Source organism: Meles meles, chromosome 5, assembly GCF_922984935.1.
Source record: "Meles meles chromosome 5, mMelMel3.1 paternal haplotype, whole genome shotgun sequence".
Taxonomy (NCBI): domain Eukaryota; kingdom Metazoa; phylum Chordata; class Mammalia; order Carnivora; family Mustelidae; genus Meles; species Meles meles.
The window spans coordinates 141,613,540-141,631,719 of record NC_060070.1 but is presented as its reverse complement, the minus strand read 5'-3'; the positions used below and the strand labels follow the sequence as shown (position 1 = coordinate 141,631,719).

The window sequence follows — 18,180 nt, the reverse complement described above, 5'->3', positions numbered from 1 at the left end:
GGGCTGACACTCTTGCTAAAAAGATACAGCAGCGAAGGACAACAATGTGTGCGAGAATATACAAGATGCTGCAGTTAAACTTAACAGTGCAATGAGGGGCACCGTGGGTCTCCCCCAAAAAATAAAACCTGCAACTTCAGGCTTCCTAGTCGCCACCGCCCCCCCCACCACCACCCTGGAGCTCTGCTGTGGGCTTTAATTAAGAGCATGGGAGTCTGCCGTTTAGGTGCATTTACTCAATGCCAGGGCTCATCCAGACATAGCCTTTCAATGACTTTTTAAAAAGCCATCTTTGGATTTGTTTTTTTTTGGTTTTTTTTTTAAAAGATTTTATTTACTTATTTGACAGAGAAAGAGATCACAAGTAGGCAGAGAGGCAGGCAGAGAAGGGGGGAAAGCAGGCTCCCCGCTGAACAGAGAGCCCAATGCGGGGCTCGATCCCAGGACCCTGAGATCATGACCTAAGCCGGAAGGCAGAGGCTTTAACCCACTGAGCCACCAAGGCGCCCCTGGGTTTGTAAGTCGGGTAGGAAGCAGAGAGGAGGGGGCTCTGGAAGTAAATTAAGTATTATTTATCAGCTTTCGAGATCTTTACACACCAGCAGGGAGGATTATCTGCTGTGGATGGTGGCGGAAAAACGCAACCGCAAGCCACCACCCAAGGTCTTCTCCAGCTCATATATAATGTCTGTCCCAAGGAATAAGCGCTTGTACCTGGGGGCACAGGGGTTCTGTGCTTTACTGAGATGACCACAGTGTACAAAGAGAGTAAAAGGACTCCGCTTAAACACAGTACCACTGAGGTCTTCATCCATGTTAGAAAACTGTAAGCAAATAACATTGGGCCGGAAAAGCTTTATTAGCAAGTCAAAGATGATAGCCCTCCTTGGTAAACTGACTGTTCTTTATGTTCTTTATAATCATCATTATTTACACTCCCGAAAGGCTTTGCCTGCTGCTCCAACAAATTCTGGAAAGAAATAACATGACAACTTCAGCAAGTCTCCTAGAAGAAAGAGTGAGAAAAAGGTTGGGGAGAAAACGGTGGTTCATTCTGGGCCATGTCAGCGCTGGGGCTGGGATGGTGTCACTGAACTGGAGCACGGAGCAGAATCCCGAGAGAGCAAAGAAGACTGCCTCCGAGCTTCAGATGTTCCCCAAAGTCATATGGGCGCTCCCTGCCTCCCAGGGCTTTCCAGCTTACCAAGGCCAAGAGAAAGAACCCGTTTGAACAGCATCATTAGAGTTCTGACTTAGCACAAGGACAAAACAGTGTGTTTCTCACCTAGACAAGAACGTGGTTGTAACATGAAGCTTTGCAAGTCCGTATCTGCAGCAGGAGTTTCTGCAGGACTAAGTGATGGTATGAAGACGGGAGTTTCGGGGAGGAGGGGACGGGCCAGTGGATTGAAACAAGTAATCCCCAACCTCTTCAACCGGGAGACTTGGCCCGTGGCTCCGATATGCCCAGAGCCCAGACTCTGGAACAATCAGGCGAACCAAATGTGTTCCCTATTTAAAGGAGGTTTCCTTTCACTCTCTCAGCCACCTTTCAGATTCCAGCTAAGTTTAAACCACAATGGTTTGGAATCCTAACAGTAGTTTTGACGATTACGATACTGAATGAGTATTTGAAAACATTTTTAAAGACACAGGACGGTGAATCATGCACGAACATCTCCCAGTCACTACCGCCCGCCCCCCGACAAAGAAGTTCATTATTAAATCCAGAACCTTCCCTGGCACCCCTGCACTGTGGGAAAAAAAAGTGATAAACCATCCTGGCATTTACACAGAAACCTGATCTCTGCCACTCAAGGATGTTACCACCGCTGGGGATTACTTTCATGCATCTTTAAAATTCTTGCAGATTAAGAGTTCTGTCAGGGTGTCAATACCAATATTACTTAACAAAACTCGCCTGTAATTAAAAGTTTTATCTCCAGCTTCCAACGCTAAAGCAAAAAGCTACTCAGCCCAAACACTGCTGGGTCGAAAAGGACAAGGAATTGCTCCCCATGTGTTTTCATGTGGTTGTCACTTTTCGCAGCTAGGAAGTGAACTTCTGTCAGATCAAAGCAAAAATTATTTGCTCCCACGAAGACTGCTCATTATGGCCTTAAATTCTTTTTTGGAATGAGGGTGCGGTTTATATAAGTCAATACATAAAATAAACATGCCTCCCAAAAAAAGGGGAACTAACTAGGAGTCCAACCCGAAAGGCTGCAGGGTTGGCAATGTTAAAACCGAGCTAAAATCATCAGGCTCTAGGAGACCGTTTCCTCGGTCCCCACCAAACCCCTCGAGTGCCGTTCCTAAATAAAGGCCCAGGAATGGCTTCTGTAGGGGGCCCCACCCAGCATTTCAGGCTTTTCCAACTGTTGAGAAACCAAGTCTAGTGTTCATTTGGCACCTTTCAAAGGCAGCTGGCCTTTGCCACTCGGAATCATCCATATGAAAAGGAGTCACGTGGCAAGTGCAGGGGACCAAGTTTTGTGGCGTCGTGGCCAATGCAACTCCAGCAAGACAACACAACCAAAGCCCGTGCAACCCAAGTGCTGCCAATTTCACCGGGACTCCAGGCCGCAGCTCCTTATGCAATGCCTTCCACTCCCGTTGGCCCTTTAATCCTCCAACATCAAGACATTATTACGAGCCGAAAATAGAACACACGGAGCCTTTCATGCTCTGGGCGGCCCAAGAATGGAAAAGGGGGCAATTTGGGTAAAACCAATAAACATTCAAGTTCTACCACATCTCTAGAGGGACATCCTGACTACAGAATTAAAAAGGAAGGAAAAGAGGTTTATCCAAAAGTACTTTTTTTTTTTTAAAGATTTTATTTATTTATTTGACAGAGATCACAAGTAGACAGGCAGGCAGAGAGAGAGAGAGGGAAGCAGGCTCGCTGCTGAGCAGAGAGCCCGATGCAGGACTCGATCCCAGGACCCTGAGATCATGACCTGAGCCGAAGGCAGCGGCTTAACCCACTGAGCCACCCAGGTGCCCCCCAAAAGTACTCTCTTAAACACCAAAAAGTAATGCTTCTTAGCAGTGCTGTGATATCATCTTGTCCTCATATGCCAGGGTGGAAGTTTTGGGGATGGGGCGGGGGATCCAGTATCTGAACAACCCAGAAGTGTAGCCGGTGTAGAGAGTAGCCTGCATTTTCCCCTTAAGTTAGGAAGGAAAAGCGAGTCTTGGTGGGAAGGAAAGTGCTGAGCACCTGCATTATTTTCACTTTTTTTTTTTTTTTTTAAGATTTATTATATTTGAGGGGCGCCTGGGTGGCTCAGTGGATTAAGCCGCTGCCTTCGGCTCAGGTCATGATCTCAGGGTCCTGGGATCAAGCCCCGCGTCGGGCTCTCTGCTCCGCAGGGAGCCTGCTTCCTCCTCTCTCTCTGCCTGCCTCTCTGCCTACTTGTGATCTCTCTCTCTCTGTCAAATAAATAAAATAAAATCTTAAAAAACAAACAAACAAACAAACAAAACAAAAAGATTTATTATATTTGAGAGAAAGAGAGCACACATGGGGGGGTGGGGGGGAAGGGACAGAGGGGGAGAGAGAATCCCAAGCAGACGCCCTAAGCACAGAGCCCCCACATGGAGCTGGATCCCAGGACCCTGAGATCACCAACTGGGCCAAAACTAAGCGTCAGACGCTGAACTGACTGAGCCACCTAGGCGCCCCTTATTTTCATTTCTACCTTCTTTCTCAGACACCCAGACATGCTATATAATCAGCAAAGAAAATAACCCAGAAACACTATATTCCCTCTTCAACCTCGAGGCCAGACACAGAAGGACAGCCACAAAGACCGTGGACTTAGAAGAATAACAGAATCTCGGTTAACAGTTTATAAAGCACTTCCCCATGGACTCTGCCTCCTCCAAATGACCCTGACAGTAAAGGTGTAATTCTCCCCATTTTACAGATGGAGAAATGGAGACCTGGGTCAAGTCATCTATCCAAGGCCATCTGCTCTTTTCTCACTGTTTTGCAGTCCTGCTGTCAACCCAACTACAAATTTTTTGAGGACAAGGACGATAACCTTTTCCCTAACACCTAACCCCCGGCCAGAGCATGGCAACCAGAATGTGTCAGCTGTATGTAACTGAATGGTCTGCCAAGCTGGACCCCAAAGGGGCCTCTGTCACCATGCAACGCCCACCTCCAGACAAGGCTGAGGTTACACATGAAACAACGAGATTCCACATCCTCTTTTTTAAGATTTTATTTATTTATTTGACAGAGAAAGAGATCACAAGTAGGTAGAATGGCAGGCAGAGAGAGAGGGGGAAGCAGCCTCCCACCAAGCAGAAAACCCAACGTGAGGCTCGATCCCAGGACTCTGAGATCATGATCTGAGCTGAAAGCAGAGGCTTTAACCCACTGAGCCACCCAGGTGCCTCAGATTCCACGATCTCTTGATGCATGTCAATCCTCACAATAAAGCATTTCATAAACAGGAAACATGTAACTGTACCAGCACACATACCGTTCACCCTTTAGACCACAGTCCTTCTAACACGGGTGCTGGGTTCTTAGAGCAATTTTGTTTTACAAAGTGATGTCACCTATCTGACTTACCTCATCAGGTTGGAATGCCCTGAGAGAGGACTAGGAAAGAAAACAGAAACTTAAATAAAACCCAACTTCTTCACTACTTGTTACAAAGGCCTGTAGTAGTGTTTAAAAGCCAACAAAGGAACAAAGCCGTCGGCTTCTATGCACTACCTAAAGGACTACAGATGCACAGCCGTTCTCCGAGAGAACAACGTGGTCACAAGGTTCTCAGTGTAAACAGGGGGCACTGCGGGGGCTCCTGTGTGGCTCCGTGGGTCCGGCGCCCAACTCTTGATGGCCGCTCAGGTTTGGATCTCAGGGTCATGAGTTCAAGCCCTGCACTGGGCTCTGTGCTGGGCGTGCAGCCTGCTGAAACAAACAACAAACAACACAACAAACAAACAAACATGGGCACTGCACTTTCAGGAATCTGGAGTGAAGTGAAAACATGCAGATGAAGCCTACTGGGTACATCATTTTACACAACAGGCTGCAAACCAAAAAGGCCATCAAGAACGGGCAGGTCGGGTAAACTGTGCAGAGATCAACCAAGTGCCCCGCAGCCATGAAAAATAGTTGTGCACTGTCGTATTATGATTGAGATAAGATAAAAATTCAAAGAGCACAGAACAGAACATCGCTTGGGGAGCATGCGCCCAGACACGTCAAACCACACACACACACACACACACCCCTCCACAAGTGCAGGAATGCCCCAGACATGTCAAACCACACACACACACACACACACACACACACACACACACACAAGTGCAGGAATGCCCACTGTGCAACTGCAAGGGTTCTTATCACTTGCAGTCCTCTGAATTGAAGGATTTCTTATGAAGCAAAAAAGCTGTTTTCAAAAGGGGACAAAGTGGGGGCGCCTGGGGGGGCTCAGTCCTTAAACGTCTGCCTTCGGCTCAGGTCATGATCCCGGGGTCCTGGGATCCAGGCCTGCATTGGGCTCCCCACTCAGTGGGAAGCCTGCTTCTCCCTCTCCCCCTACTTGTGCCTTCACGTGCACTCACTCTCACTCTCTCTCTCTCTCACCGTCTCTGTGTCAAATAAATAAATAAAGTCTTTTAAAAAAATTGGACAAATTCTATTCGCATATAGGTACGGGCTTACATGTGGATTTTGTTCTCCCGTGAAAATGAAATCCGTGACTGCAGCTCTCAATGGGTAAGAGAGAATCCACCTGGAAGGAGGCAGGATCTCTGAGAAACGTGTGCAAAAACAGTAACAGAAAGCCTTCTGCTCTATCAGGGGCTGGATTTCGTGCCCTGGCTGTCGCTGACAAAATGCGTGACCTCAGGCAGGTTGCTCAATGGCACCAGACACCTCTGTTTTCTCAGCTAGGAGATTAGTTATGCTTATCTCTTTCTGCTAGACCCACACCAATTCCCTCCCACCACTAGGTAGTATCAGACATACTCCAAAAAAGCTTCACCTCAACAAATATTTCCTCAGCTGCCAACTGACATTAGACTCGGCCCCTCCTCTTGGAGGGTTAATAGGGTCAGACACAGGCAAACATGAATTCCAGTGCCCAGAGGTAGGTGTGACAGAGAAAAGGGGCTTAGTCCTGACTGACTGGAGGATGGGGCTCGCAGGCTGTCCAGCAAGGCGTCAGAAGGGTCGGGCGGGCTCCTCCGGCAACCCACATGAGGAACCAGGAAGTGCAAAGGCCAAGGGGCCAAGTGAGTTCTGATAAACGTAAACAAATGACAGGACAGGCTTGGGGGGAGAGCAAAAAGGGCTTCTCATGACGTGCTGAGGACACACTGGGTTCGGATTTATCCTGAAAGCCACAGGGAGCCAATGAAGGATCATGATCGGATTTTCAATTTCAAGGATTATTGCTCCAAGATCCGGTTTAAACATCTGGGTGAAACCTCTCTGTGCAGGGCCCCAGGGCCACGCTCATCTCCACTGTCAAACCTGCCTGCGGTCCACCACCTGGAGGTGCCTGGGAGTCAGGTGCGGGATGAAACAGTGCTTCAACAACAGAAGGAGTGGGGCTCGGAAGAGAGGACTTGGAAATGGATGTCTTCTAAGTCTGCGTATTTGGTTTCTTAATAGGTAAAGTGGAGAATTCATTTGACTCATTTATTTCTGAGTTAGCTAGGAAGGCTGCCGGCAGGCCGGATGTGTCCAGGTTGGTGATTTCCAACCGTGTAATGATACCCTGACCATTTGTGCGGGCGTATGCAATTTACAAAGTGCTTTCACATCAAAAATTTCATCGCTCTCCCAGTAACCAGCCCAGGAGGGGCACGGAACCAGTTTTCCAGATGAGGAAGCAGCTCAGTGGGGTTCCATGGCCTGCAGTAACACAGGACCCAACCTTGAACTCAGCTCTTATTCCCTATCCTGTCCATTACCACAGAGGTGCCCTATCTATTCACGGCGAGCCTGTGAATGAAATCTGGGAACGCATTACGGAAGCCCACGTCCTAGTAGGAAGGCATATAAGCAAAGCACCAAACACTCCAGATTTTAATCACGTCCATACCCGACGGCTGCCTCACAGAATGGGCATCCATTCAGTTGCCCTCCTTCTGCAAACCTATGGAAGGAATAAATGCAAGGAACACATGCTCAGTCTTAATCCCTGCTCATTTCCTCCTGGCACCTGTTTCGGCACCCACAGGCACCAAGCACTTTTAACAGCTGGCAGCAACGAGAACCAAGAGATAACCATTGCAGATCAAGCCGAAACCAAAATTGTGCTTGGGAAATAACAAGGAAAGAGTACCCGAATTTTTAAAAAGAGCAAAAAAAAAAAAAAAAAACAAGGCACCAAAAGGGCTCCCACACTCTCCTGGATCATTCATTCACAGCGAATCAGAGGGTCTCCTGATGGAAGACTGGAAGACAGACACACAGACACACACCAAATAAGAGTGCTGGAAAAGACCTCCTGCTTCTACTGGACGAAACAGGTGTGTGAGGGGAGAGCTGCATTGGGAGGATGAAGGGGCAAAACTATGGCTATTGTGTAAACCTTCTAGGATTCCGGGTAACTAAAGCCTGCTGGTGATGACTTTTCAACACACACTGGCCTTCCTCTTCATGGGTGGTGGAGCTTGACAGACTTACCAAATTAGAACTTAAAATCCAATTTAGGCCTCTCAGGCAGCACCAGCCCTCAACAACAGCTCTCAAGAACTTCCACCAGTAGGGTTCCCCTTTCTAACCCCCTCATACATCCTATGAATATCTGAGTGATTATGTATACTGTGCCCATTATTCATGCGGCTTTGCTAGCATATCTGGGCAGCCTCTGTTTACCACAAGGCCTGGACCCTGATGAGGACCAAGGGCAAATGATTTCCCCAGCATCCCCCAGCCCCCTAAGCAGCGAAGTCGGGGGCAACAATACAAGAGCAAAAAAAACAAGTATCGAGTCGATCTGTCACGCCCCTGCGACGAAAGCAGGTTCTTGGAAGCCTGGAAAAGCTTACGCGCCAGCCGGGCCTCGGGTACCACCGAGAGGATGGTGGGGGACACGTACAAAAACACAGAGCACAAACCAGCCAGTCCCAAGGGGTCCTGGGATCTCGGCTCTTTTTCCAATGAGAACTCAAGGAGACAGCCAGCTGGGGATAAGGGGGTAGCTCCACCAACTGGTGTTGAAAAAAACAACAAACATAAACACGCACTTGAGACCGATGTACTCCTTCTGTTCCAGAAGGCTGATGAACTGCCTGAACTTCCCCAACTTTCTCAGGCAAAAAACCCCTCCAGAGCCTGCCCAGAGCCCCAGGTATGGCCTTCCCTCCCTCTCTGCGGGCTGCAGTGATCATTCATTTTACGTCCCTTTCATCTGGATGGAAGAGGAGGAAAGAGACACGTAGCCTTTAACTAGTGTCTCTCTGCCTTGGTTTTCTCTTCTGTAAAATGGACTCAACAAACCTCTTTTTCGGGTGTGAGCTCACTGTGGAAACAGATGTGGGCGGCGACTTCCGAACTGACTGGGCCTGGTCTTCATGATGCTTTCAGGAGGAGTGGGTGTTGGGTGGCCCAACTACAGTTGTTTTCTACCATCCAAGCTCTTCTGGCACATTTCTTCCAACTTCAAAGAGAAGCCCAGGAGAGAAGGGCAGCGTTTTCACAAGATTAGCAAAATCTATTGCAAAAACAGTGTGGAAGTGGAAAGAAAGCCAGACAGATACCCAAGAGGCTCAGGTGGGACCTAGCCTCACCCTATGGGACAGGATCTACATCCAAAAAACACAGACCCTTTCTGACCCCAGACGTCCTCAGAGAACAAGAGATACAAGCCATGCACAAGCAGAGACAGGAACAGCAAGTGCCAGAAGCAGGCAGGTTTCCCTGACCAGGAGCCAAGGGGTATCCAGCCTGCACTACCACAGCCTAGAAGGTTTAGCTCTGCTTTTAGTGACTGTACTCTGGATCAGCAATGAATGAAAACTCCCTTATTAAAGTGTGAGGCTGGGGCACCTGTGTGTCTGTCTTCTGCTCAGGTCATGATCCCGGGTCCTGGGATCGAGCCCCACATCGGGCTCCCTGCTCAGCGAGGAGTCTGCTTCTCCCTCTCCCATTCCCCTCCCTCTTGCATGGATCATGTGCTCTAATAAAATCTCTTTAAAAAAAAAATTTTTTTTAAGATTTTATTTATTTGACACAGAGAGATCACAAGTAGGCAGCAGGCAGAGAGAGGGGGAAGCAGGCTCCCCACTGAGCAGAGAGAGAGATGCAGGGCTTGATCCCAGGATCCTGAGATCATGACCTGAGCTGAAGGCAGAGGTTTAACCCACTGAGCCACCTGGGCGCCCCCAAAATATTTAAAAATAAATAAAAGGCATGAGGCTGGCAGAAGGTATAGTGTTAACTGAAGGCCCAAGAAAGATTTTAAAAGGCAAAGAAAAATCTCACTCAGATGGTCTGCAAAAAAGCACAGGAATTAACAGCGATACCAAAGTCATCGGAGTTCCCTCCGAAAACGAAGGAAGCCTGCGATCATGAGGATGAGACAGGCAGGGAAAAGGCTTTAGGGACACAAAAGGAACCAGGAAAAGGGAGACTGGTGGCCAGCTGGAGACTCTGGGGGTGGGGGGTGGAAGGAGGAGGTGGTATCAGAGGTAACCTCCTGGAGATGGAAAAAAAACGAAAGATAAACTGATTCAAATCAAGAAACAGATTCAATTGTTCTCCTTGCCATTAACAGGTAGGTTTAAGGATCTGAAAGGGAACAAGCCTTCAGCAGTATCTCCTAGGTGAGACACAGTAATTAAGGTTGCCGGATTACAAGATCCAAGCTTCTAAACTCCATGTAAACTAGGTGCAAAATCACTAATCTTTCTGCCCCCTGCCATCCAGGGACTGACACAACTGTGTTTTTAATTCTAAAAGTAAGACAAGTTGTCTCGGCAGGACCGATCTAAACTAAGTCACCTGTGCTACCTGGCATGAACTAATACGGAGTCAGGCGGCTTTCATACCTGGGGATTAAGGCTAAATACAATGAAGGGTCCTAATCAGAGGAGATAGGGGCTAGAAGCTGCTTAGCTCCTGTAAAACCTGTCGGTAGGAAAAATCTTAAAAATCCATATAGATTTTGACATTCTAACTTAAACACCTAAATGTACTTTTAATAAAAAATGGCTTGAGAATTCCAGTCTTCCACATTGTGCTTTTTTGGTCTGTTTGTTGGGAACAGAGTTTGGGCATAAATGAAGTTCGGTTCCCCAAAGAGACTCTCCCCAAAGAGACTCATGTATGTACATACATACATACGCATGTATGTACCCGATCCTTGAGATTTTTACCCGAGTCTTTTAAATGGCAGGCCCTTGTCTAACTTAACGTCCTGTTTTGTTTTGTTTTTTTAGTAATTCACATTTATTAAGTGTTCTCTAAACAGTCAACTTAGAAGTTTTCACAACTCTCAAAAAAAAGAAAAAAAAAAAAGGAAAGAAAGAAAAAGAAACCAACTCTCTTTCCACACTTGTTCAAAGGTTTACATAATATTTAACTGTAATTGCAATAATAAGTCTAACTGGAATAACCAGATTTGGAAACAAACAACTGACACTTGGCAAGCTTTCTGTGGGTGGGAGCCAAAGGGGACAGAGGCACACACACCCCAGGGCTACTCACTGACCAGGACCGTCCTGCTGGGGGGGGGGAGGGGGGTACGACAGCTGGGATGTTCTGCAGCGAACAGAGCAAGTAGGCTGGATAGGTAGAAGGCGGTTAGAACAGCGGTTATGGAATCCCGGGGGAGCCTTACAGATGGACCACTAACAGGATTAGAACAATGCAACAGGCGCACCTGGCTGGCTCTGTCCTTGGAGCATGCAACTTCTGGATCTCCGGGTTCTGAGTTCAGTCCCCACTTGGGTGTAGAGATTCCTTAAAAATAAATTCTTGGGGCACCTGGGTGGCACAGTGGATTAAACATCTGACTCTTTGTTTCAGCTCAGGTCATGATCTCAGGGTCGTAAGCTCTGCATTCAGCCGGGTTGTCTGCTTAAGATTGTCACTCATGCTCGCTGGCTCACGCTCTCTCAAAAAAATAAAATCTTTAAAACATAAAATACGTTCTTTTTTTCTTTTTTTTAAAGACTTTTTCTTTATTTATTTGATGGAGATCACAAGCAGGCAGAGAGGCAGAGAGCCGGGGTGGGGGGGCGCTCAGGGAAGCAGGCTCCCTGCGAAGCAGAGAGCCCGATGAGGGGCTCAATCCCAGGACCCCGAGATCATGACCGAGCCGAAGGCAGAGGCCTAACCCACTGAGCCACCCAGATGCCCCCAAATACATTCTTTTTAAAAAAGAATAACGCAACAAAAGGTCCAAAAAAGAAACCTCTTACATTGCAAAACTTAACCGTTTTAGATAAAAATGTCAGGAGCCTGGGTCCTAAGAACATCACGATCAAGGGCAAACCTTAAAAATACTCCAGCTTGGCCTTTACCAAGTGTTTTAACGTACAAGGCTTCATATGACTTGTCTGTGTCACCTTTGAATAGTTCCATTTTAAACATAACAGATACCAGGTAGATACTCCAACAAAAGATTTTCTTTCTGAACGGGAGAAGCTTAAATAACCTTTGGAACAGAGGTATATATTAACACTGGAATTATTTCCAAGGCACCTGGAAGTGAGTCAACAGCCCCCAGGTCAGCCACAGGAACTGGGGTGACCTACTATGAGAAAAGACACAGCCATTATACCATCTGAATACCAATTAATTACAGGTGGCTCTGCGGGCCAATGGAAGACACACAGGTCAGCTACTTGTCTACAAGGAAGTGATCATCGCGCAGCTAACAGTAACACGGATTATTCTGGGCCATAACTTCTTTTTCCTTTTAAATTCATAGGACACACTTTGGACGCCTGATAGTCTTCCTTCCATAATCTCTCCATACAGTAACACCCCATCAAGCGCCCCTGCCATATACACGCTGGCGACAAAGAATGAAGTTCTCCAGAACTAGGAAACAAAGAACACAGCAGAAAGAAGGCCATGCAAATAGTGAAGGAAAGGAAAAACCCAGCAACTAAATGACATGTGCGGGATTGCTTTTTTTTTTTTACCCTCAGAACTGTGAAATAACCCAATGGTATAAAATTGGGAGGGTCGGGGTGGGGAGCTCATAAATCCTGCCACTGCATTTTGGTGTACTTTTTTCTTTATAATTTTATGTAATTTAATCATAGTAAATCCTGCTTTCAAACCTGTAAAGTCAACTTTTCCCAGCTCGGTTGAATCACACTGCAACTTCTACATCAGAAAATCAGAAGATACTTAAAGCATTACAGGCTAGTGGTACAAATTCTGCCTGAGCTGTCCTAGAAATCAAACCGGTAATTTGTTTTGGTGCTCGCCACATGACTCGGATCTTCGTGTGGCCAAAAAAAAAAAAAATTAATTTCCAACTCATACGTGCTGTAAAGTCTCAAAGATCAAACGGTTCTGAAGCCCAGATACCATCCTCATGATTCTCCCCAGGAATAACCCATCCAGTGGAGTAACGGAAATGGTAGAAAACATTCATGGAGCAAAGACATGCAACTGTTTGGGGCTTTGAAAGCAAATGTTTTCAGTGATTCAAGGTATTGGGGGGGGCGGGGGGTGTCGTGCCCAGCACAATTAAGAGGGGATTGATTACATTACAATTTGTGAGTTTCTCAAGGATGCCACTTAATACAAAATGTAACCATCATTTCTCCCAAAGCCTGCCATCAACAACGGCACCCCCAAACTCTGCTTTGCGGAGGCAGTAAACTGAGTGGCAAGGCGGCAGGTAGCTGGGGCTCTACCCAGGCCAAATGGAGGAAGTGTGCTGCCTTCCTCGATGGCTCGATGACTAACACCCCTTGACACAGAGGATACTGTTTTACATCTCTCCCGCACAGGATCCTTCCAAGTAAAAATGATGGGCAAAGAGAGGTGTTATCCTTTCCATTTTACAGAAGACTCTGAATAGACTCAGACTGCGAGCCTCCTGTCCTACCGTCCGGAACTACTAAGCCCAGGGCACCCTGACACCTAGTTGTCCCGTGCGCTTCCAAGAACACCTATCAATGATGAAGTTTTCCCTGGTCCACCCCCGCCCCCGCCCCAAAAGATAAAGCACAGAACCCGCACAGCGAAGGAGGAGCGCCAACCTCTCCCACGGTATTACAGGGCTCCCAGAAAGAGCAACAGTTGCTGCTGAACAGGATCATCCGGAAAGGCATCCCCCCCACACCCCCCAAAGTCACCCCAAACACGACTCCGAGTGACAAGCTGGCCAAATCCACAACACAGCCCTCCTACAAAGCAAAGCTTTCCCTGCACAAAGTTTCCTTGCTTTTTCAAAGGCGCTGCTGAGCGATCCCCGCGACCACCGTAGTCATGCCACACCGTCAGCAGACCTGGAAACAGAAGAGGCAAGACACATTTCTGCAGAAAGGAGGCGTCTCCTCCCTGCTTCCCACCCCCTAAATGGAACCAGAGCTAGGTCGGCAGCCCTCGATGGGGGACCAAAGGCTCCCAAGTGCTCACCTGCGGGGAAGCGCAGCGTTTCGGGGCGGAAGGCGGAGGCCGATCGCATCCTCCTCCTCCTCTTCCTCCTCCCCAGCCGCAGCCCAGCTCCGCCGCGGCCCCCGCCTCCGCTCGCTTCCCTCCTCCCCCGGCCGCCCCGCCGCCTGGAACCTCCCGCCCGACTTTTGACGTCACGGAGGAGGAGGAGAAGGTTCCACCCGGGCCCGTCCCTTTGTGACGTCACAATGACAACAGAACGCGGCCCAGAGCGTCCGGGAACCCGGAGCCGCGGGAGGGGGAGACAGAGGGAGGAGGGGGAGGCCGGCGCGAGGCGGGGGGAGAACCGGGGGGCGGGGAGGGGGCGCGCTGACGTCTCGCCGGCTTAACCTGTTGCTCTCGAGACTGCACTGGAGCCGGCGGGCAGGGCCGCGGGGAGTCGTCCGGGCCGCCGCCGCCATGCTCCGCCGTGCGCTCGGCGGGGGGCGCCCGCTGCAGCTGTGCGCCGCGCAGCCCCCACCCGGCACGCCCCCGACCGCGCGCCGCGCCGCCCCCTCCCCTCCCTACCCCGGGGCCCAGCAGGCCGCGCCGCCCCCGCGCCCCACCCACCCGCCCGCTAGCCGGCCCGCGCCGAGCCCCGAGCCCCGGCAGCCCGGAGCCCAGCGCCGGAGCCCGCAGCCCGCCCCCTACAGGCCACGGGCGCGCGCCCGCCCAGCCCCGGCCCAGCCAGCCGCGACCCCAGCACGCCCTCCACTCCGCTGCCGGCTCGAGCACGTCGGGAACACGGGCTCGGCTCCCGCGCTGCTCCCCCAGCGTCAACTCATGCTCAGCCTCCCGCGGCCGCCGCCGACCACGGACTCGCGGCCGGACGCCCGGACTCGACACAATCCACTGACCGCCAGCAACAAAAAAATCCCACCCCACACCGCTCTCCAACTTAGCGAGGTCTGGGATGGGGGTCGGGGGGAGGGGTGGGGGCGGCGGAGGCGGTTCTTGTCCAAGTTCTACCCCATTTGCTTTGTGGCTGCACCCGGATCGGACGTGCCCCGGGAAGGCGTCCACGCTCCAAGGCAAGGTTGTCTCCATGCAGTTTCTACAGCCCGAGTTTAAACTAGTCCTTTGCATTCTACCCAGCCCTCTGCAATGCGGATGTATTTTAATTCTTAAATTCTTTAGGGAACAGCTTTTTTAAGTTGAGCTTGATTATTTAACCTTGCATTTCTTTCATAGTTTAAGTTTACGTGCCTAGATTAGAATCAGCCCTCTAGAAGAGGCGTTCGGCTTTTTCATTAAATTTTTTTTTTTTTTTTTTTTACAAAAACCAGTGCCCCGAAGGTCATCTACCATTACACACATCACGCTGCTCAAAAAGGGAAAATACTAACACCAATTTATCGAGTCGAGTTAAATAAAACTTTCTTATAACGTTGCATTATTTCTGGTGTATGTTCATCTGGGCTTTAAAAAAAAAATGGGCTCTTTGATTTAAAGCATGCAGCTAATCACCGATCACTCGAGTGCATATTTGGTTAATCCTCCGTCCCCCTCTACCCTCCCTCCCCCCAAACTTAAAAAAAAAAAAGCCATACACAAAACAAAAACACTACCCATGCCAATCAAAACGTAGCTGTACTATGCACAAAACAAATTTAACTATTCCAAGCCATTTAAATCTCTGAATAATTGCCCAATTTCAGAAGCCTAGTTAACAGGGAGAATTTATTTGTAGTCACTTACACATGCATTCACGTACCTACTTAGAAACATTAGCTATATTGTATGTCTTTTTCCCCTAAAACTGGAAACCATGAATTTTTAAACAAAACCAGTCCCATTATTAAAGTCAATCCCAACAAATGCATTCGCTGTAACATGATTCCCAACTGGTTTACGTTGCGAACCAAATAAGCCAAACGACCACATACATTAAATTTGATGTGCCAGTGCAAGGAACAAGATCGCCATAATCGGACCCTCGATTGCAACTTAAAGGGCTTCCAACACACACGCGTTACATGATTTTCCAAATAACATTAATAATAACACAAGCTCATTTGCATGCAAAGTGCAATATGGGGCCAAATCCGCCCGAGAATGCAGTTTAGTTACATTACCGCAGCCCCCCAACCCCCTCCCCAAGCACCACCAAAATCCCTAGCCTTTCATCTAAAACTAGATTATGGTTGTGTCATTCGAGGTCAATTTATTCACTTGAGGTATCGCTACACCAATCTGTTTTTTCATCCAAACTAGGCAGACACGACTTTGCCTGAAAAACCCTCTTTCAGAAAAGAAAGAAACAGCCTTATCGGACGCTGTGTTTAAAAACCCTTCAGCAGCAGAATTATCTATAAACTTGACATTCACAGCCATTGCTTAAAACTGCAAGTCAAAGGATGTGTTGTTAAGAGCACTTACGTATTTCTTCTGAATGATATTCCTCTTGGGTCTTTCCTTGCTCATTCTGAGATCCAAATGCTGATTGCAAAAGGGGACAATTGCTTCATGAATTTAAAGCCGTCAGAAATTTGCAAAAAAATATCCTGGTGGTTTTTATTGTTGTTGGTGGTGGTTGATCTTGTAATCCGACTTTTCTTCCTCTTCCCCCAAAGCCCGATTCGCCTTGAAATAAATCCGAAATTGGGAAGGAAAAAAAAAAAAAAAGAGCCAAAGACGAACGAAGCAAACAAAAAAAAATTCACTTTAGTAAAACACTCATAATGGAAAATTTCCCCCGAAACACACACACACACACAAAAAAAAAACCGACGCCCTTCACTCCCCCCCTTTTTCCTCCAAAAACTACATCAGCGAAACGTGAAGGTCCTTAGTGTCTGATCTGTAGTTACATCTTGGAAAAGAAAAGGGAAAGATAAATAAAAAATGTTGGAAGTCACGTTTGTGCTGCAGCAGCAGTGCGAGCAGAAGAGTCAACTCCAGCGGCGGCGGCGGCGGCGGCAGCACCACAGCGAGGGCTCGCCGAGTCTCTTTTTTCCAAGCCCCCTAACCAATGAGAGAGAGGCTATCCAGCCCAACTTTAAATGGACTCTGCTTTTATACAAGTTAGGGCTCCTCGGGTAATTCCCCCACGAACGCTAGGCGAAAACTCTCACAGCTGAGCCGCCAGGCGCCCGCCTACTCCGGCGCCGACCGACCCCGGCCCAGTCCGGAGGACCCCCGCAGCCCCGTCGACTAAACACCCGAGAAGCTTCGACGAACCCTTCCCGGGCAAACCCTCAGCCATCGCTCCCACGCCGAGCTTAGGAGTGGAATTGAGAGAGGCTCCCTAGCCCAATGCATGGCACGCTCGGTCGCTCCACCTCACCCCCTTCCCCAGCTTGCCGCTCACCCCACAACCGCCACACGCCAGCCCTCGCCACTGCCCTCGCGTCTACCTGCAGCCGGGCTGCTGGATACCAGTGCCCCAGGACGCCCGGCCCCGGGGAGAGCCGCCTATTCCCGGGGCACCTTAGAATGGTCCCCTTGATCTTCTGGAAGTTGTAGTCCCCCGACTACAAAATGGCTATGGCCACGGGAGCTGGGAACTACAATTCCCAGCCTGCCTCGCAAGCCTGTCACTCAACTCCCCACCCTCCTCCTCGCCCCCTCCCCCTCACTGGCCCTGCCAACAAACGCTTGGATGTGTCCCGCGTGTGACACTGCTAGAGGCTGGCTCGGGATTGGCCCGCAGAGCGTGTGGTCCGCGAGCGAGGAACTCCCCACGCCGGCCCGCCCCCGCTCCCGGGCCCTGGCCCCCCTCCCCCGGCGGCGCCCCGCCCCCACCCGCGGCGCGAACCGCCTGTGGAATCGAGGAATCGCGCGCGCGCCGGCCCGAGCCGAGCGGCGGGGGAGGGACGCGAGGTTTCTGGGGGGAGGGCCTCGGAGCGTGGCGGCGCGGGGGGCGGTGGCGGCGAGGGGTTGGAGCCCGTCCTAAGGAAAACTGGGCCACGCACCAAGAGGAATCCTCGGAGCGAACTAGTTGATCGGCGGCGCCTGCTGCATGTGCCGCGCAGCCGGTGTCAGCTCAGGACACCGCCTCGTGTATTCGCACACGGCGTGCTGCGGCCGGGCCCGGGGTAGGCTGAGGTCACCTCGGCCGGCGCCCCGCAGCCGCACGCTCTGGAAGGCCACCTCCTGGCGCGGCACGCGGCCCGCCGGCTGAGCCGGGCGTCAGGGGTGGCCGGGAAGGGCCCCTGGGCCGGCCGCCTCCGGCGAGAGAGAGCCCGCCCGGGACGTCCCGCTCGAGCTCTGCCCTCAGAGCCTGGCGCCGGGGGTGCCCGCGGGCGAACGGGGCTAACGCACGGAGGGAGCCGCCCGGCCGTGCAGACTGCGGGGAAGCGTCTGGAACGCTGAGTGCGGGGAACGTGCACCGCGCCCGGCACGCGGGAGCCGCCTTCTACCTGCCTCTGCCCCCCCCCCCCATGTGCTTATTTAATAGCTGCCCGGAAGGAAGGAGCAGGGCCCCCCCTCTGTCTCCTCGGGCCTTCGCCTTCTTCAGAACTTCGTCAAGTCTTACGCAGCCATTGTGCATCATAAATTTCCTTGTTTTAACTGTGGCTGCGGAGAAGTCATGTTTTAAATTATCTTCTCCCAGGCTCCCCGCCGGGTAA

General features: G+C 50.1%; 1 protein-coding gene across 1 annotated transcript in view; it reads right to left on the bottom strand.

Annotated features, from left to right (window-relative positions):
- Positions 1-16,548, bottom strand: part of JARID2 (jumonji and AT-rich interaction domain containing 2) — a 257,277-nt gene extending 240,729 nt beyond the window's left edge. The window contains exon 1 of the mRNA XM_046004327.1: positions 15,989-16,548. Coding sequence (XP_045860283.1) covers positions 15,989-16,033 — 45 coding nt within the window. The 5' untranslated portion in view covers positions 16,034-16,548. The remainder of the gene's footprint in view (positions 1-15,988) is intronic.
- Between the last annotated feature and the right edge of the window lie 1,632 nt (positions 16,549-18,180).